The 21,536-nt window shown below is 46.5% G+C and overlaps 1 protein-coding gene across 2 annotated transcripts in view; it reads left to right on the forward strand.

Moving 5' to 3' along the window:
- LOC122547420 (tolloid-like protein 2) overlaps positions 1–21,536 on the forward strand; it is a 160,898-nt gene that overhangs the window by 79,552 nt on the left and 59,810 nt on the right. The window contains exons 7-9 of one of the 2 annotated variants that reach the window (XM_087982294.1): positions 2,509–2,633; positions 16,646–16,761; positions 18,669–18,771. In XM_087982294.1, coding sequence (XP_087838420.1) covers positions 2,509–2,633; positions 16,646–16,761; positions 18,669–18,771 — 344 coding nt within the window. The remainder of the gene's footprint in view (positions 1–2,508; positions 2,634–16,645; positions 16,762–18,668; positions 18,772–21,536) is intronic. The other variant, XM_087982295.1, reaches the window with a different exon arrangement.

Here is a 21,536-nt window from a genome sequence, read left to right on the forward strand (position 1 = left end):
GTTGGACTTCAAGGTTCTGTCAATTTAATTCTTCACACGCTTCCTGTAACAAGTCATGGTTGAATGATCACTCACTGAGCTGTTACTGAGTCTCCTTGATTTGATTTTCCTCTTTCCTCTCAGTTATTTCCTCTTTTCTTTCTTTCTCTCTATCTTTTACCTTCTCTTTCTCTCTCTCTCTCTTTTTCATTAGATACAGGAATAGAATTAGGCTATTCAGCCCAATGAATATGCTCCACCATTCTATCACGGCTGATATGACTCTCAACTCTATTCTCCTGCCTTCTCCCCATAACCCTTGGTCTCTTTACAAATATATATCTCTTAAATACGCTCAATGACTTGGCCTCCACGGCCTTTTTCAGCAATGAGTTTCATAGATTCACCATCCTCTGGCTGAATAACCTCCTCATCTTGGTTCTGAGGCTGTGCCCTAGTCTCGAGGAGAAAGTGAGGTCTGCAGATGCTGGAGATCAAAGTTGAAACTTTATTGCTGGAACAGCACAGCAGGTCAGGCAGCATCCAGGGAACAGGAGATTCGACGTTTCGGGCACAGGCCCTTCTTCAGGAATGAGCTCATTCCTGAAGAAGGGCCTGTGCCCGAAACGTCGAATCTCCTGTTCCCTGGATGCTGCCTGACCTGCTGTGCTGTTCCAGCAATAAAGTTTCAACTGTGCCCTAGTCTCTCCTACTAGGAGAGTTCTTCTCCACACCGACTCTATTCAGGTATGTCAATATTCTGTAAGTTCCAATCCCCTGTTATCCTTCTGAGCTCCATGGGTTCAGACCCAGAGTCCTCAACCGCTCCTCATATGACAAACTCTTCATCTCCGGGACCATTCTTGCAAACTTCCCCTGACCCCCTTTAATGCCAGTACCTCCTTCCTTAGATACAGAGCTCACAATACGCAAAATGCGGTCTGATCAGAGCCTTATATAGGCTCAGCAGTACATCTCTGCTCTTACATTCTAGCCCTCTTGAAATGAATGCTAACATTGCATTTGCTTTCCTAACTGCCAGCTGCACCCACATATTAACCTGAAGAGAATCCTGAATTAGTACCCCCAAATCCCTTTGTGCTTCAGATTTCTGTTGTCTTTTCCCATTTAGAAAATGATCTATGCCTCTATCCTTTCTACCAAAGTGCATGACCTCACACTTTCCACACTGTATTCCATCTGCCACTTCTTTGTCCACTCTCCTAGTCTGTCCAAGTCCTTCTGCAGCCTCCCCAACTCTTCAACACTATCTGTCCCTTCACCTGTCTTTTTGTCACCGCAAATTTAGCAATGATGCCCTCAGTTCTTTTGTCAAGATCATTAATTTATGACATGAATAATTGTAGTCCCAACTCTGACCCCTGCAGAACTCCACTAGCCACTGGCTGCCATCCTGAAAAAGACCCCTTTATTACCTCGCTGTCTTCTGTCAATCAGCCAATCCTCAATCCATGCCAGTACCTTGTCCTTAACGCTATGGGCTCTTACTGTAGTTAGCAGCCTCCTGTGCGGCACCTTGCCAAATCCAAAGAGATGACATCCACTGGCTATCCTTTGTTTAACTTGCTCATTACCCCCTCAAAGAACTTTAACAGATTTGTCATGCATGACCTCCCCTTGAAGAAGCTGTGCTGGACTTCATCCTATTTTACCATACACTTTCAAGTGCTCTGCAATCTCATCCTTAATGATGGACTCCTTTTTGTCTCCTTCACTGTCTCTCCCTCTCTCCCTCTCTCACCTCCTCTCTCTTAGGAGAGTCATGTTTGCCCATTGCCCCCACCTAACTGCTGCCTCATCCTGAGGCTGCCTTGTTAAGGGCAGCCATCAATCCCAGGCAGTGTCAGAAAAGATCCTGGTAAAGAACAAAGGATCTAGGGCAAGTGTAGATCATTCAGCCCTTTGAGCCTGATTCCACAAAGTCATGGATGGTCTGCTGCCTATCTGTCCCCCAACTCTGGCCACCCCATTCTGACTCCATTTTACTAGCCTCCCATGCTATCAGGCCTTGCAGCCCGTATAGATTGAGGCCTTGAGTAGCTGATCTGATTTGCAGGGTGTTGTATTCTATCTGTAGGGTTCATTAACTGATTCTGAGCTGATTGTGATTGCTGTGTCAGCTTCTAACATATCCAACTTTCACAGGAAGAGAGGGAAAGGACAGGGAGACAGTGAGAGAAATAAAGACTGTGAGAGAATGATAGACCCAGAGGAGGATGGGGGAAACTGAAACAAATATTAATAATCTTCCTAAAGGATTAAAAATTTGGGAAATAATTTGATAATTCAGTGCAGTGTTCAAACACGATTCTGTCTCATCTATAGTGAGTTAGTCTAACACTGCCTGTTCCTTAACCATGTTATGGACACCCAGCTCAGTGCTCGAGTTGCTTTTGCATTTGTCGACAGAATTCTGACTTGATTGCGACCAAGTCATTCTATTGTAATGACCCCCCTGTTTCTCTCGCTGTCGTGTTCATGGTATGCTGCACTCTGTTTGTTCCAAAGGGGTGTTTTCTTGCACACCATCCTTCCTCGCAGAGATGAACATGGCATGAGGCCTCCCATTGGACAGAGAGTAAGACTGAGCAAAGGTGATATCGCCCAAGCCAAGAAGTTGTACCGATGTCCAGGTAACTTGACAAAAATCTAGCTCCTCCTCTTCAAAGTATTTGAGATTTAATTAGAAGAAAATATGAAGCATAACATTTTGCATGCCCTTAATATGAATGTGACCCATGTGACCATGGTCTGGCTGTAGTCGAGAGTGTGATGCCGGAAAAGCACAGCAGGTCAGGCAGAATCTGAGGAGCAGGAGAGTCGATGTTTTGGGCATAAGCCCTTCATCAGACATTCCTGGTGAAGGGCTCTTGCCCAAAACGTCGACTCTCCTGCTCCTCCGATGCTGCCTGACCTGCTGTGCTTTTCCAGCGCCACACTTTTCGACTCTGACTCTGCAGCATCTGCAGTCCCCACTTTCTCTCTGTGATCAGGCTGTATCCAACCATTGCCCCGTGGCTATCTTTTCAAAATGGAAACTACAGTGAACTAATGTGATTGTGAGTGTGGAAATATGGTGAGCAAGTGTGTGCAAATCTAGTGATCTAGTGCGTAAATATGTGCGCATAAACCTGGCGAGTGAGTCTGTGCAATGCTGACATATTCTCGGGAACGTTCTTAGGCAACCTAGTGAAACAGGGAATACTCACTGAAGGTGTTGGATATGTTTAGCCTGTAGTTGGCTGTTTTCACAAAATGCTTGAGGAGTGTGAGTGTTGGAGATAATTGTGCAGCTATCAAACAGGTTGAGATGTCAACTTTCACAAAAGATGGGATGGTACAGCCATATCCAAATGAGCTCTACTTTCACCTTAATCAATGTGTGAAAGGAGCAATAGAAAGGAATAGAGTTTAAAACTATGGTTCTAAGTGGAGAGATTACAGGAGGTTGATCAATAGCTAAAGGTCGATTCAATGTCCAGGTACAGTGTTGAATCACAGGATGTAGGGAAAGCAAGAGTCACTAGCCAATACTAATAGATATTTATACATTCTTTTCCCTCCTCAACTCTCTTTTTATATCAATACTGATAAAGTAGTGACAGTTTGCCTTTGAAAAATCTATTATTTTTAAGCACACAGTCAGAACAGAGCACGTGAGTTAACAGATTGTCACCCTTTCACAGTGGTTAGCACTGCTGCCTCGCAGCGCCAGAGACCCGGGTTCAATTCCCGCCTCAGGCGACTGACTGTGTGGAGTTTGCACATTCTCCCCGTGTCTGCGTGGGTTTCCTCCGGGTGCTCCGGTTTCCTCCCACAGTCCAAAGATGTGCAGGTCAGGTGAATTGGCCATGCTAAATTGCCCGTAGTGTTAGGTAAGGGGTAAAGGTAGGGGTATGGGTGGGTTGCGCTTCGGCGGGGCGGTGTGGACTTGTTGGGCCGAAGGGCCTGTTTCCACACTGTAAGTAATCTAATCTTTACAGTTAGTTTGCAAAACCCTTTGAAGCTGTTTCCCCGAACTGTGGCAGTGAATGTATCTCACTTCATTGATGGCTTAAAACCTCAAATTTATTGTCGAAAGATTGTGCACTTCTTTTAAAATGTTGTATGTAATGTATAACATTCAAAATATATACAAGTTGAGCTGAAGGGTGTGTTTCCGTGCTGTAACTTTATGACATATGTTTGACAGCCAATGAAATCTTCCTGGACAACATGGCTCTTGAGCTGACTATTTCAGTACTTCCCTGACAGGTCTCCAATCATCTGATTGTCATAAGATTGAATAATTCCAGAACACTAGATCATAGAATCCCTGCAGTGTGGAAACAGGCCATTTGGCCCGACAAGTCCACCTAGACTCTCCAAAGAGTATCCCACCCAGACCCATTCCCCTACCCTATTACTCTACATTTCCCCTGACTACTGCAGATAGCCTACACATCCCTGAACTCTATGGGCAATTTAGCATGGCCAATTCACCTGACCTGCACATTTCTGGACTGTGGGAGGAAACTGGAGCACCCGGAAGAAACCCACGCAGACAGAGGAAGAATGTGTAAACTCTACACAGACAGTCGCCCAAGACTGGAATCGAACTCGGGTCCCTGGCGCTGTGACATAGCAGTGCTAACCATTGACCCAGCGTGCCACCCCAAACCTTTACTAATGCTTGCTACTGGTACTGATTCCATTCCTCAGTGCCCTCTGCACTAGCTGTCATACATTGGCTAACAGTTGGCTGGATGGCTGGTTTTCCATCCAGTATGATGCCAAAAGAGTGGGCTCAATTCCTTCACTGGCTGAGGTTACCAAGAAGGACTGTCTTTCTCAACCTCTTCCCTCGCTTGAACCATCACTAGTCATCTCTCTCTCTAATGAGCAACTTTACATTAGCTACCAACCAGGTAGACGCTCCTAAGGGACAACGTTTTCACACACAGGGTGGTACTTGTATGGAGTGAGCTGCCAGAGGAAGTGGTGGAGGCTGGTACAATTGCAGCATTTAAGAGGCATTTGGATGGGTATATGAATAGGAAGAGTTTGGAGGGATATGGCCGGTTGCTAGCAGGTGGGACTAGATTGGGTTGGGGTATCTAGTCGGCATAGATGGGTTGGACCGAAGGATCTGTTTCCATGCTGTACATCTCTATGACTCTATGACTCACCTTCCACCTCATCAGTCTCCACATTCATCAGCTTGCCCTCTTTTCCACCTAGGGTGGTGTTACCATCAAACATTACCTCCATCTTAAACTTCACATTGCTTTGTTTCAAGTTCCTTCCTCACTATCTCTGTAATCTCCCTTGGCCTCACGAACCTTCACGATATCTGTAATCCTTCAATTCTGGAACATTCTAAGCTGCTGATTTGAATCGTTCCACCAGTGGTGACCAAGCTTCTCCCTGCCTGGTCCCTAAGCTATGAAAGGAGAAAGTGAGGACTGCAGATGCTGGAGATCAGAGCTGAAAATGTGTTGCTGGAAAAGCGCAGCAGGTCAGGCAGCATCCAAGGAACAGGAGAATCGACGTTTCGGGCATGAGCCCTTCTTCAGGAATGAGGAAAGTGTGCCAAGCAGGCCAAGTCCCTCCTCCCTACCTTTTATCTTAGCCTGCTTGGCACACTTTCCTCATTCCTGAAGAAGGGCTCATGCCCGAAACGTCGATTCTCCTGCTCCTTGGATGCTGCCTGACCTGCTGCACTTTTCCAGCAACACATTTTCAGCCCTAAGCTATGAAATTCAATCAATGCAGCAGCAGAGGAATCTGGAGGTGTATGTGAATGAATCATTAGAAGTAGCGGGGCCAGTTGAAAAAGTGAATAATGAAGCACACGGGATCCTGGGCCTAATAACGAGGGAGATAAAGCATAAAGGCAAGGAGATTAAAATCATCCTTTGTTTAAATAAAAACACTGATTGGGCCTCAAGTGGAATATTGTGTCCAACTCTGGGCACCACACTTTAGGACAGATGTGAAGGTTTCCATCTGATCCTTCCTCATATTCTCAGCCCTCCTAACATTTCTCACTTCTGATCAAAGGTCATTGATTTGAAATGTGTACTGTGTCTTTCTCTCTCTACAGACGTTGTTTGACCTGCTGAGTATTTCCAGCATTTTCGGGTTTTTTGTACAGATTTCCACCGTTTGGAATGTTCTGATTGTCAATTTTGTGTTTAATTCACAGACACTTCTCTCCTAGGAATGCCTATCCCAGTGAAACTTTTCTCACTTGATGGGATTTCTGTTTGTCTCTTTTACCTTGTTCATCTTTATTGCTTTCTATTTCTCCTCTTGTTTTTTTCAACTGAGGGTGAGGATCCCTCTCCCATTTTGGCTGACAGGACCCTCGTCAGTGTCCACCACTTTTCCTGCTCTTTCCTTTCCTCACAGAACCAGAATAGGATTTCCCTTGGAGTGCAGGTTCATAGCTCCTTGAAAGTCGAGTCGCAGGTGGATAGGATAGTGAAGAAGGCGTTTGGTATGCTTTCCTTTATTGGTCAGAGTATTGAGTACAGGAGTAGGGAGGTCATGTTGTGGCTGTACAGGACATTGGTTAGGCCACTGTTGGAATATTACATGCAATTCTGGTCTCCTTTCTATCGGGAAGATGTTGTGAAACTTGAAAGAGTTCAGAAAAGATTTACAAGGGTTGGAGGATTTGAGCTATAGGGAGAGGCTGAACAGGTTGGGGCTGTTTTCCCTGGAACGTCGGAGGCTGAGGGGTGACTTTATAGAGGTTTACAAAATTATGAGGGGCATGGATAGGATAAATAGACAAAGTCTTTTCCCTGGGGTCGGGGAGTCCAGAACTAGAGGACATAGGTTTCGGGTGAGAGGGGAAAGATATAAAAGAGACCTAAGGGACAACGTTTTCACACAGAGGGTGGTACGTGTATGGATTGAGCTGCCAGAGGAAGTGATGGAGGCTGGTACAATTGCAGCATTTAAGAGGCATTTGGATGGGTATATGATTAGATTAGATTACTTAAAGTGTTGAAACAGGCCCTTCGGCCCAACAAGTCCACACCGCCCCGCCGAAGCGCAACCCACCCATACCCCTATATTTACCCCTTACCTAACACTACGGGCAATTTAGCATGGCCAATTCACCTGACCTGCACATCTTTGGACTGTGGGAGGAAACCGGAGCACCCGGAGGAAACCCACGCAGACACGGGGAGAATGTGCAAACTCCACACAGTCAGTCGCCTGAGGCGGGAATTGAACCCGGGTCTCTGGCGTTGTGAGGCAGCAGTGCTAACCACTGTGCCACCTTGACGCCTATATGAATAGGAAGGGTTTGGAGGGATATGGGCCGGGTGCTGGCAGGTTGGTCTAGATTGGGTTGGGGTATCTAGTCGACGTGGATGGGTTGGACCGAAGGGTCTGTTTCCATGCTGTACATCTCTATGATTCTATGACTCACCTTCCACCTCATCAGTCTCCACATTCATCAGCTTGCCCTCTTTTCCACCTTGGGTGGTGTTACCATCAAACATTACCTCCCCACCCTTCTCCTGTCAGTGTATCCAATCTATTCCTCAGTGGCCACCAAATCCTTACCCTTTCCCAAATCACTTCTTGCAAATGCAGGAGATGCAATGCCTGCCTTTTTCAAGCCTCAAAAACCCTTCCAGCTGAGGTGGTGATTTACATGTACTAACAATCATAGTCATTGAGATGTGCAGCATGGAAACAGACCCTTCAGTCCAACTCATCCTAAATGAATCTAGTCCTATTTGCCAGCACTTGGCCCATATCCCTTTAAACCCTTTGCTATTCGTATACTCACCCAAATGCCTTTTAAATGTTGCAATTGTACCAGGCTCAACCACTTCCTCTGGCAACTCATTCCATATATGCACCACCCTTTATGTAAAAAATTTGCCCTTTCGGTCCCTCTTAGATCTCTCCCCCTCACCCTAAACTTATGCCCTCTAGCTCTGGACTCCCCCAACCCAGGGAAAAGACATTGTCTACTTACCCTATCCATTACCCTCATCCATTTACTCCTTCCATTTAATCTAATGTGTTCACTGCTCACAATGTGAGCACAACACAGGGGGAGACCAAGCACACATTGGGGTAACCACTCCGTGGAACACCATAAACCTGATTCCATCTTGCTGTAACACTGACATCCCTGCCCTTGGTCTGCTCCAGTGAGGATCAAGGTGAGTTTGAGGAACAGTACGTTGCCTTTTAATGAGGGATTGGACAGATATAAGACAATATGTAAGTAAAACAAAATACTTAGATTCATATAATGTTTTCACATATATCACAAAATGTTTTACAGCTAATGAAACACATTTTGACATTTACCCATTACGTTGTAATGATGGAACCACAGCACAGGTACACAGCAAGCTCCCAGACACAGTGAAATCATAAAGTTTCCAGGATGTGTTTCTCTGCTGGGGCCAATGGAAACAGGGGTCTCAGGGTGGTTGCTCTTCCCATGTTTCTCAGTCTAGGTTGTCTTGGATGGGGAGTTGACTTTGTGGCACTAGTTCCTGCTGCTTGGAATGGAAACACACCTTGACCTCCACTGGCTGTTGAGAGAGGCCCATAACTAATTGGGCATGGAGACGAGAGATGGCAGACTGGGTCTCTCTTTGTCGAGATGTACCTGTGGGGCCTGTCTGAGGAGGGCAATCCCTGGACACCACTTGGTGGTGGGGGTGGGTGGGATGGGTGGCGGTGGTGGTGGTGGTAGGGTGGGGGTGGTGGTAGGTGGGGGGCCTGAGGGTGGTGGGGGTTGGTGGTGGTGGTGGGTGGGAGATGGTGGGGGCATCAGGGGCCTGGGGGTGGTGGTGGGTGTGGGATAGGGTTGGTGTAGGGGGGGTGGTGGTGTGGTGGTAGTGGTAGGGTGGGGAAAAGCCCTGTGTGACCCCAGTGCACAGTTGGGGGGGAGACAATTAGAAACATTTTAAAATCCTGGAATGTTCTGAGAGGGAGAGGCTGGCATTAACCTCTTTCACTGTGGCCTCTCCTGTCTTGGAAACAGGCAGCTGGGGCTTAGGCTGGAGGAAGCTCACCTCGCATTCACTCACCGCGCTATCGAAGCCTGATTCTTAACGGCTCGTTAATCACCACTGGTGCATAGACGGTGTTGGAGACTAGCTCTTCCTTCATGTGTTGCTGCTGTTCATTGCCGGGAACAACCTGTGAGGCAGAGCGTAATCACCTGGAGCACACTCGACACAAATGCTCTTTGAAGAAATCCCCCTCATTAACTGGCCCTTAATTGTTGCTGGGTTCCACTGATGTTCTTGTAAAATATTTGATCAAAGGAGGGCCCACATTCCTCTCCAGCTGTGACTGGTATTGACAGGTGTCTGCTGGGAGCTTGACTTCCTGAAACATCGCCTGTTAAAGTATCAAAGCACAGGCCGGAAACTGCAACTAACACAAAGCAAGAAGGATGCATTAAAGTGTGAAACAGCCCGGTGGGAGAGACCAACTCCCACTCCTCACTGTGCAGCTTCAGTGAGCTGCTAGTGAAGTGTAAATGGGTAAAAACAATGACTGCAGATGCTGGAAACCAGATTCTGGATTAGTGGTGCTGGAAGAGCACAACAATTCAGGCAGTGTCCGAGGAGCAGTAAAATTGACGTTTCGGGCAAAAGCCCTTCATCAGGAATAAAGGCAGAGAGCCTGAAGGGTGGAGAGATAAACTAGAGGAGGGTGGGGGTGGGGAGAAAGTAGCATAGAGTACAATAGGTGAGTGGGGGAGGGGATGAAGGTGATAGGTCAGGGAGGAGTGTGGAGTGGATAGGTGGAAACGAAGATAGGCAGGTAGGACAAGTCAGGGGGACAGTGCTGAGCTGGAAGTTTGGAACTGGAATGAGGTGGGGGAAGGGGAAATGAGGAAGCTGTTGAAGTCCACATTGATGCCCTGGGGTTGAAGTGTTCCGAGGCGGAAGATGAGGCGTTCTTCCTTCAGGCATCTGGTGGTGAGGGAGTGGCGGTGAAGGAGGCCCATGACCTCCATGTCCTCGGCAGAGTGGGAGGGGGAGTTAAAATGTTGGGCCACAGGGCAGTGTGGTTGATTGGTGCAGGTGTCCCGGAGATGTTCCCTAAAGCGCTCTGCTAGGAGGCGTCCAGTCTCCCCAATGTAGAGGAGACCGCATCGGGAGCAACAGATACAATAAATGATATTAGTGGATGTGCAGGTAAATCTTTGATGAATGTGGAAAGTTCCTTTAGGGCCTTGGACAGAGGTGAGGGAGGAGGTGTAGGCGCAGGTTTTGCAATTCCTGCGGTGGCAGAGGAAGGTGCCAGGACGGGAGGGTGGGTTCCAGGGGGGCATGGACTTGACCAGGTAGTCACGGAGGGAACGTCTTTGCAGAAGGCAGAAAGGGGTGGGGAGGGAAATATATTCCTGGTGGTGGGGTCTGTTTGGAGGTGGCGGAAATGTCGGCGGATGATTTGGTTTATGCGGAGGTTTGTAGGGTGGAAGGTGAGCACCAGGGGTGTTCTGTCCTTGTTACAGTTGGAGTGGTGGGGTCTGAGGGCGGAGGTGCAGGATGTGTTGGAGGGCATCTTTAACCACGTGGGAAGGGAATTTGCGGTCTCTAAAGAAGAAGGCCATCTGGTGTGTTCTATGGTGGAACCGACCCTCCTGGGAGCAGATACGGCGGAGGCGGAGGAATTGGGAATACGGGATGGCATTTTTGCAAGAGGAAAGGTGGGAAGAGGTGTAATCCAGGTAGCTGTGGGAGTCGGTGGGTTTGTAAAAAATGTCGGTATCAAGTCGGTCGTCATTAATGGAGATGGAGAGGTCCAGGAAGGGGAGGGAGGTGTCAGAGATGGTCCAGGTAAATTTAAGGTCAGGGTGGAATGTGTTGGTGAAGTTGATGAATTGCTCAACCTCCTCACGGGAGCACGAGGTGGCATCAATACAGTCATCAATGTAGCGGAGGAAGAGGTGGGGAGTGGTGCCGGTGTAATTAAGGAAGATCGACTGTTCTACGTAGCCAACAAAGAGACATGCATAGCTGAGGCCCATACGTGTGCCCATGGCTACCCCTTTGGTCTGGAGGAAGTGGGAGGATTCGAAGGAGAAATTGTTAAGGTTGAGGACCAGTTCAGCCAAACGAATGAGAGTGTCAGTGGAAGGGTACTGTTGGGGACGTCGGAAGAGGAAGAAATGGAGGTCTTGGAGGCCCTGGTCATGGCGGATAGAGGTGTAGAGGGATTGGATATCCATGGTGAAGATGAAGCGTTGGAGGCCAGGGAAACAGAGGTCTTGGAGGAGGTGGAGGGCGTGGGTGGTGTCTCAAATGTATGTGGGGAGTTCCTGGACTAGGAGGGATAGGACAGTATCGAGGTAGGTGTAGATGAGTTCAGTGGGGCAGGAGCATGCTGAGACAATGGGTCGGCCAGGGTGGTCAGGCTTGTGGATCTTGGGAAGGAGGTAGAACCGGGCAGTGCGGGGTTCCCGGACTATGAGGTTGGAAGCTGTGGGTGAGATCTCCTGAGGTGATGAGGTTCTGTATGGTCTGGGAGATGATGGTTTGGTGATGGGGGTGGGGTGGGGTCATGGTCGAGGGGGACCTTTCCACAATGTCCTGTGTTGTTCTGGTTCACATGGATGTCTGTAATGTTCCAGATCCTGATTTCCCTAGGGTTATTGAGGCGCACACACCGGGCTCCGCTTTCCTTCATTTGCATGTGGGTCTCGGGCCTGCTTGTAAAACACACGGCCCAGGGTTCAAACGTCAATTGTTGAGAGACTGGCGTACAAAGCAGAGAGCAGTGCTGAGGGAATGCTGCACTGTCAGAGGGTGCCTTGTTTTGAGCTAAATGCAAAACCTAAACCCTCTGTTTGCCTACCCATCAGGTGGATTTAAGATATGATGGCCATTTCAATGTTCATTTAACATACCAGTGCAGGCTAAATGGGCCGAATGGCCACCACCTGCACTGTAACAATTTTGTGATCATGAAGAATAGATGATCCAGTCATTGTCCATGGGAGCTTGCTGTGCACTGTTACCATTTCTGATCTCACAAAGTGGACACAGCTCAGACATTTGCCATTGGCTGTGAAGCACTGAGAGATTGTCTCGCGCTTTGGCAGAGACAAACTCTTTCACAACTCATAGTTGCTGGACACGGGCCTCCCTAAGTGACCCGTCACCCTGCCATTGATATGGTACAATGTGCACCCTAATGCAGCGTCTGCAGGGAGGAGGTAACTCTATCTCTGGTAGGAGCAGTCTGCAGAAAGATCATTAGAACATAAGGTTTAATAGCATAATTAGGCCATTCAGTCCATTGACTCTACTCTGCTGTTGATAGAATATAGAACATTACAGAGCTCTTGATATTGCGCCGACCTGTGGAACCAATCTGAAGCCCATCCCAACTACACTATTCCATTTTTATCCATATGTTTATCCAATGACCATGAAGTCCCTCAGCCTTTTTTCATAAGAGGGACTTGAGGCTGTTTTCATTAGAGAGAAGAAGGCTGAGAGGTGACTTAATTGAGACATATCAGATAATCAGAGGGTTAGATAGGGTGGACAGTGAGAGCTTTTTTCCTCGGATGACGATGGCTAGCACGAGGGGACATGGCTTTAGATTGAGGGGTGATAGATATAGGACAGATGTCAGAGGTAGTTTCTTTACTCAGAGAGTAGTGGGGGTGTGGCACACGCACTGCCTGCAACAGTAATAGCAGTCCTCGTCTCAGTTCAGAAGTGGTGTCCCTTCACCCTGAGGCTGTGTCCTTGAGTCCTAGTTTCTCCTGTTAGTGGAAATATCTTCCCCACATCCACTCTATTTAGGCCTCTCAGTATCCTGCAAATTTCAATGTGGTCCCCTTCATCCTTCTAAACTCCATCGAGTACAGAGCCAGAGTCCTCAACTGTTCCTCATGACAAGCTCTTCACCCCTGGGGTCATTCTTGTAAACCTCCATTGGATTCCCTTCAATCCAAGCACATCCTTCCTTAGATGCTGGGCCCAAAACTGCTCACAATATTCCAAATGTGATCTCGTTCAGCTTCAGCAGCACATCTCTGCTCATATACTTGAGCCCTCTTGAAATGAATGCTAACATTATATTAACTGCCAACTGAACCAGCTTATTAACCTTAAGAAAATCCTGAACTAGGACTCCCAGGTCCCATTGTGCTTCAGACTTCTGACGTCTTTCCCCATTGAGAAAATAGTCTACACCTCTGTTTTTCCTACCATAGTGCATAACCTCACACTTTTACACACTGTATTCCATTCGCCACTTCTTTGCCAACTGGATTAGATTACTTACAGTGTGGAAACAGGCCCTTCGGCCCAACAAGACCACAGTGACCCGCCGAAGCGCAACCCACCCACGCCCATTCCCCTACATTTACCCCTTCGCCTAACACTACGGGGAATTTAGCATGGCCAATTCACCTAACCTGCACATCTTTGGACTGTGGGAGGAAACCGGAGCACCCGGAGGAAACCCACGCAGACACGGGGAGAATGTGCAAACTCCACACAGTCAGTCGCCTGAGGCGGGAATTGAACCCGGGTCTCTGGCGCTGTGAGGCAACAGTGCTAACCACTCTTAGCCTGACCAGGTTCTTTTGCAACCTCACCACTTCCACAACACGATCTGTCCCTCCATCTGTCTTTGTGTCATCTGCGAACTTAGCAACAATGCCCAAAGTTCCTTCATTCCGATCATTAGTGTATAATGTTGTAGTATCCACACTGACCCCTGCAGAACTCTGCTAGTTACTGGCTGCCATTCTGAAATTAACACCTTTTTCCCCACTCTCTGCCTTCTGCCAGTCAGCCAATCCTCTATCCATGGCTGTGCCTCTCTCTCCTAACACCATGGGGCTCTTACCTTATATCGCAGCTTCCTTGTGGCACCTAGAGTATGGAAACAGATCCTTTAGACCAACTTGTCCATGCCAATCATTTTCTCACACTAAACTAGCCCCATTCCCTTGAAATCTTTCCTATTCATGTACCTATCCAAATGTCTTTTAATTATTATAACTGCATCGTCATCTTTCACTTCCTCTGGCAGTTCATTCCACATGTGAACCATCCTCAGTGTGAAAACGTTGCCCTTTGGGTCCCTTTTATGGTACAAATGGATTTGGGCCCACAGTGGAAAATAGCCACATGCTGGTTACTATGGGGAATGGGCAAAAGGCTGGCAACAGTAGTGCTGAGGTAGACAAGCAGGAGGCTGGAAGAGCACAACAAGCCAGGCAGCACCAGGAACTGAAAAAGTCAGAGTTCGTCCAGCCTCCTGCTTGTCTATTTTGGCTTCCAGCATCTGTCTCTAACTAAGCTGAGCTGGGGTGAGCCGGTTATCTCTAGTTCACACAGTAAGAGGTATCTTGGTTGAGGGAGAGCTTTTGTCTCTCCAACTGATCCACTTCCCCAATTCCCAGACTTGGAAGGTGTTGATTCCAGGGGACAATTCAGCATATCGTAACATTCCTTCCGGGAGTTTATCACCAGTATGCAATAAATAATCCTCTCTCCTTAAAAATATGCCCTCTAGGTTTCAACTCCCCTACCCTGGGAAAAAAAATCTTTGCTATTTAGCTTATCTATGATCGTCATGATTTTATAAACCTTGAGAAGGTCACTCCTCAACATTTAATGCTCCAGTGAAAAAAATTACCCAGTTTATCCAGCCACTCTTTATAACTCAAACCCTCCAGTCCCAGTAACATTCTTGTAAAGCTTTTCTGTACCGTCTCCAATTTAATAATATCCTTCCTGTGGCAAGGCGATTAGAATTGTACACAGTACTCTCAGAGTGGCCTGACCAATATTCTGGATAACTGTAAAACGACCTCCCAACTTGTATACATAATGGTGTATAGTGAAAACAAGAATGTTAAAAACCTCCTTAACCAACCTGTCAACCTGTGACACAACCTTCAAACAATTACCTTGAACCCCTAGGTCTCTCTGTTTGACAACACTCCCCAGGACCTTACCATTAACTGTGTAAAGTCCTGCCCTTGTTCGTCTTAACAAAATGCAACATCTCTCATTTATCCAAATTAAACTCTTCAGCTTATTGGCCCAATTGATCAAGATTCCTTTGTAATCTTAGATAATTTTCTTCACTGTTGACTATACCAGCAGTTTTGATGTCACCTGCAAACTTATTACCATGCTTCCTAAATTCTCATCCAAATTGTTCATATAAATGACAAACAACCTAGCACCGATCCCTGAGGAACGTCGCTGGTCACAGTCCTCCAGTCCAAAAAAATAAACCCTCCACCACCACCACCTTCCATCAAGCCAATTTTGTATCCAATTAGCAGCTTTCCCTGAATCCCATGTGATCTAAACTTTACTAACCAGTCTACCATGCAGAACCTTGTCAAAGGCTTAGCTAAAGTCCATGTAGACAATGTCTGTCACTCTGCCCCCCATCTATTTTTTAGTTACATCCTTAAGTTTGCGAGCCATGATTTCTCATGCTGACTATCCCTAATCAGACTTTCACTCTCCAAATGCATGTAAATCATGTCTCTCAGAATACCCTCCAAAAACTTAACCACCATTGATGTCAGACTCACCAGCCTATAGTTCCCAGACTTCTTATAGCAGCCTTTCTTAAATTAAGGCACAATCTTAGCTACTCTTCAGTCTTCCTATATACCACTTGTGGCTGTCCATGATAAAAGTATCTCTGTTAGGGGCACCTCAATTTCCTTCCTAGCTTCCCACAATGTCCTGGGATACATTTGATCAGGTCCCAGAGGATTAACTACCTTTATGCTTTTTAAAGACCTCCAGCACTCCCTCTTCTGTAATGTGGGCAGTTTTAAGACTGCAGTTGTTATTTCCCCGAGTTCCCTAGCTTCCATGTCTTTTGTCAGACACTAATGCAAAATATTTGTTTCGCTCATCTCCCATCTCCTGCAGTCCCACACATAGATTTTTAAGGGGCCTTATTATCTCCCTTGTTATTCTTTTGCTCTTAATGTACTTGTAGAATCTCTTTGGGTTACCCTTAGCTGTATCTGCCAAGGCTATCGCATCTTCATTCTACCCTGCTGATTTCCCTCTGAAGAAAGCCCCTACACCCTTTATACTCTTCAAAGGATTCACTCGATCCCAGCTGTCTACGCCTAACAAATGCCTCCTTCTTATTCCAAAAGAGAAAATGCTGGAAAATCTCAGCAGGTCTGGCAGCATCTGTAAGGAGAGAAAAGAGCTTTGACAAAGGGTCAGTTAGACTCGAAACGTCAGCTCTTTTCTCTCCTTACAGATGCTGCCAGACCTGCTGAGATTTTCCAGCATTTTCTCTTTTGGTTTCAGATTCCTTCATCCGCAGTAATTTGCTCTTGGCCTCTTTCTTATTCTTGACCAGATCCTCAATTTCTCTATTCATCCATTATCCCTACTCCTATCAGCGTTACTGTTCACTCTAACAGGAACATATTGCCTCTGAACTCCCGTTAATTCACTTTTGCCAGCCTCTTCCTGTAATCTCTCAATTCACTCTCAGTCCCAAATTAAACATCCTTCGCCCTCTCCATCTCATCCCACCCCATCCCATCAGAATGTCCTTCTATCCCTTCCTTGCTAGTGTGCTTATTGTGCTCCCTCCTCAATGCCCATCATTTGAAAGGTCTTGTTTTGTTTTGCAGCCTGCGGTGAAAGCTTGCAGGACTCAGTTGGGAACTTTTCAACCCCAGGCTTTCCGGACGGGTATCCAACTTTCTCTCACTGTGTGTGGAGAATATCGGTGACCCCGGGAGAGAAGGTGAGACCATGATGGATACAAGTATCTGGTGGGTTGTTAGCCTCTTGCTGTTTACTGGATGCTATGTGATATGTGGAACAACTGAGTCTTGGTGCAGGTGGGTTTGGGCCTACAATGGAAAGTAGCCACATACTGGTTACTGTGGGAAATAGACAAAAAGCTAGGAGCTGCAGTGCTGAGGAGGCTGGAAGCCAGGCAGCATCAGGACGGGGGGATGTCAGTGTTTCGGGTATAACCCTTCTTCAGGAGTTTGTGTTGTCTACTTTGGATTCCAGCGCCTGCAGTTGTTTTGTCTCTAACTAAGCAGCGCTGAGGTGAGCCGGTTATGTGTAGTTCACACAGTAAGAGGGTTGAGGGAGAGCTTTTGTCTCTCCAATTGCTCCATTTCCCCAATTCCCAAACTTGGAAGGTGTTGATTCCAAGGGACAATTCAGCATATTGTAACATTCTTTTAAAGAGTTTATCACCACTATGTGATAAATAATCCACTAAATTTAACTAAATTTGCCATTTGAGTTCAAGTAATAATTTGGGATTATTTGTTTGTGTCACATCACTAGATTTCATCATCCCACAGGGTCACACTCGGTCCATCCAAATCTGCCCAGTCTCCATTCACAGGGGATCACATTCCTGGTATAAATCTGCCCAGTGTTCATTTGTTGTGGACCACATTCCAGATAGAAATCCCCCTAGATTCCATTTACAGTGGTTCACATTCCCTGTATAAATCTGTCCGGATTCCACTCAGCATTTCAGTGAGATATATTAAAAACTGGCAGGTTGTGAAAGTTAGGGGTGTTTGCTGCACGAGATCCCATACCACGGTTGCAAGCAGCAAAACTGGGGGTTCACACCCTCAGCTCACAGGCAGATGAATTCCTCCCAAACAGCCTTTCTCACTTCCGTCATGAAGCACTCCTCGGGCAGGGACATCATGGAGTTTGAGACAGACCTCAAGCTCTCTCTACATTGGATATGTCTAACCTTTTGGTGAGGGTGGGAGAAGTCAGATGTCAGTTTCTCTCCTGCCCTGCTGGTGGTGTACGATGAAATAATTTTGGAAAGGTGAGGTTTGGCACAACAGTAAGTATGAATTTGAGAAGAAAAACAATAAATTGATGAATTAAATGAACGTATAGTTTTTAAGAATGACAATATCAAGAAAGTACCAAGGAGCACAGCAAACAAATAGGAACTTTTTTGACCAACTCTGTTAACAAGAGTGCTTTGGAAAAACAGACAAAGCTGCAGATCTGTATCATCAGGGAAGGGCTGGTTGTGAGTGTCTCTCTCTCTCTCTCTCTCACTCTCTCTTGCTCTCGCTCTCTCACTGTCTCATTTAAGCTCCATTTGATTGAGATATCCCATCTGCCATATTTATCACAATTCTTCAGGGATGTGAAAGAGAGAGTCTGGTCTTCCCTTGACCCACCCCCTGCCTGTTCCCTGACCCACCATCTGTCTGGTCTATGCTGCACTCCCTGTCTGCCTACTGACCCACTCCCTGCTCACTCTATGCCCCAATCCCTGCCTGACCACTGACCCACCTCTTGCCCAGTCTACGTCCCACTCCCTGCCCAGTCTATGCCCTACTCCTTGCCTGCTCACTGACCTACCCCTGCCTGGTCCATGACCCACTGACCCACCCATCAGCCTACCCTCCATTGTAATCTTTCTGCTGTCCTGTGCAGGACACCGTCTGTCTCCTGCGCCGTTTGCTGTTTTACCAATCAGAGGGGCCATGTCTTTTGTGCGTTTGCTGCTGATAATTTCAAACTGAGCCTCCTGACTGGGACATGCAACCAAGAGCTTGGTCAGGGAGAACGGTTTTAAGGACCTTCTTACAGGAGGTCCAGATGTTTAGACAGTGTTACACTGTGAATAAATTGCTGTGTCTCTTACAGATCATATTAAATTTTACAACCATGGACGTGTATAAAAGCAGCCTGTGCTGGTATGATTACATTGAGGTACGCAATGGATACTGGAGGAAGGCGCCACTCCTGGGTATGATCTCTCACCATCTACTTTTGAACAGCAAGAACCTGATTCTTTGTGCAATGTATTTTTGTCCAGGAAAAGTTGACATTGCCCTTCCCTTTCTGCCATAGCTCAGTGGGGAGCACACTTACCTGTGAAAGCACAAGGTTCTCAGTTCAAGTCCCACTGAAGGAGTTGAGCCTGAAGACTGAGGCTGCCTCTCTAATGGAGCGCTGCTCTGTTGGAGGTACCGTCTTGGGAAGAACCTGTGATACTAAGGCCCTACCTGTTTGCTGGGCCATATGAGAACCCCCAGCTCTGTTTTGAAGAAGAACAGAGGAATTCCCAGAGTCTTGTTCAATATTTATCCCTTTAACAACAACACAAACAAATCAGGGCACCTTGGATCATGGGTGGAACCATGAGGGTCTTGTGGTAGTGACCCTATCAGTTCCAGTGTAATTGTCCTGGTCTTCCTACGCCTTGGTTAAGAAAGGCAAGTCATAGTCATACAGACCTACAACACGGAAACAGACCCTTCGGTCCAACCAGTCCATGCCGACCATAATTCCAAACTCTCTGCAATTGGCCCTTATCTCTCCAATTTTTGTACTTATCCAAATATCTTTTAAGCATTGTAACTGTACTCGCATCTATCACTTCCTCCGGAATTTCATTCCACACGTGAACTACTCTCTATGTCAAAAAAAAAGTCTCCATGTCTTTTTTAAATCTTTCTCCTCTCACATTAAAAATATGCGCCCTAGTCTTGAAATCCCACACCATAGGGAATTCACCTTATCTTTAAATCTTATGATGTTATGAACTTCAATAAGTTCACCCCTCAACCTTGCATGCTCCAGTACAAAAGGGTCACAGCTTATCAAGCCTCTCCCTATAACTCCAGCCCTCCATTTCCTGTAAAATCCTGGTAAGTCTTTTCTGAACTCTCTCCACCTTTCTATAACAGGGCGACCAGAACCGAACACTGTACTTTTGAAGAGGCCTCAACAACATACTGTACAACTTCAACATGACATCCCAACTCCTACACTCAAAGGTCTGAGCAATGTATGCAAGCGTGCTAAACACCTCCGTAACCACCCTGTCTACATGTGACGCAAATTCCAAAGAATTATGTACATGAACCCCTAGGTCTCTCTGTTCTCCAACACTATGCAAGGCCCGATTTCATTTGCCACTGACTCAATTGATCAAGATGTCTTTGTAATCTTAGATAACGTTCCTCATTGTCTACTATACCACAAGTGTTGGTGTCATCCACCTTCTTAACCATTTTGTCCTGATACCTTGAGGGCCTGGTGAACATGCACACCAAGGTCTCTTTGATCCTCAGTATTTCCTAGGGTCTTACCATTCATCATTTGTCCTACCCAAGTGCATCACTTCACATTTATTCAGATTGAATTATAATTGCCATTCATCAGTCCATTTGACCAGCCCGTCTATATCCTCTCATTGTCTAAGGCTACCCTCCTCACTATGTACCACCCCACCAATATTTTATCATCTGACAACTTTCTGGGCAACCTTCCAACATTCGTGCCTAAATTATTAATATGACCCACAAACAACAAGAGCCCTAACACTGACTCCTGTGGGTCTCCATTGGACACAGACTTCCATCCCCCCCTGATTCCTGTCACTCAGCCAATCACTGATTCAATTTGCCAAATGTCCTTGGATCCCATGGGGTCTTACCTTTGTTCTCAGTCTCCCTTGTACCTTATCAAAAGCCTTGCTGAAGTCCGAGCAGATGATGTCCAAAGCATTAACCTCATCTACATGCCTGGTCACCTCTTCGAAACATTCAATCAAGCTAGTCAGGTGAGCTTGACTGTCCTGTAGAGTCAAGATTAGTGTGGTGCTGGAAAAACACAACAGGTCAGGCAGCATCTGAGGAGCAGGAAAATCGATGTTTCGGGCAAAAGCCCTTCATCAGGAAGCACCGTCCTGTAGTTTCCTGATTTATCTCTTATTCCCTTCTTGATTAATAGCACCACATTGGCTGTTCTCCATCCTCTGGCACCTATCCTGTAACCAGACAGAGGAATTGAAAAATGATTGCCAGTGCCCCTGCTATTTCATCCACTGCCTCACTCAAAGGCCTCAGATATATTTCATTCGGCCCTGGAGGTTTAGCTACTTGTAAGCTTGCCTGACCACTCAGAACCTCCTCTCTGTCTGTCTGTGCTAATTTCCTTCACTGTATCACAAAGCTTCTCCCTGCTTTCTATACCCACATCATCCCTATCACTAGTGAGCACTGACAAAAAGTATTCTTTGTGAGTCCTACCTACATCCTCTGACTCCATGCACAAACTGCTGGGGTCCTTAATGGACCATACCAAGAAAATAATTGAGGATTTTCCTTTGCTTACCTGCCACTGTCCTTTCATGTCCCCTTTTAGCATTCCTAATCTTCCTTTTAAATTTCCTCTTGCATATTCTTTTACCCCTCTAAGACTTCTGTTGTTCTGAGCCCACAGTATCTGTTAGAAACCTCCTTTTTGTCTCTTAATCCAATGCTACATATCTCCGATATTCATGGATCACTGGATTTGTCAGTCCCATCCATTATGTTTACAGGAACATGTTGATCCTGTGCTCTCCATATTCCCATCGTTCTGACACAGAGTCACCTGAAAGTATCTACTTCCAGTCCACTCTGGTTTAATTGTTTCTGATCTTCGAGTCATAGAGACATAGAGGTGTACAGCACGGAAACAGACCCTTCGGTCCAACTCAGCCATGCCGACCAGATGTCTCAA

The sequence above is a fragment of the Chiloscyllium plagiosum genome, unplaced genomic scaffold, assembly GCF_037043375.1.
Source record: "Chiloscyllium plagiosum isolate Xiang-an unplaced genomic scaffold, Cpla_swu_hap1 HiC_scaffold_43, whole genome shotgun sequence".
Classification (NCBI taxonomy): domain Eukaryota; kingdom Metazoa; phylum Chordata; class Chondrichthyes; order Orectolobiformes; family Hemiscylliidae; genus Chiloscyllium; species Chiloscyllium plagiosum.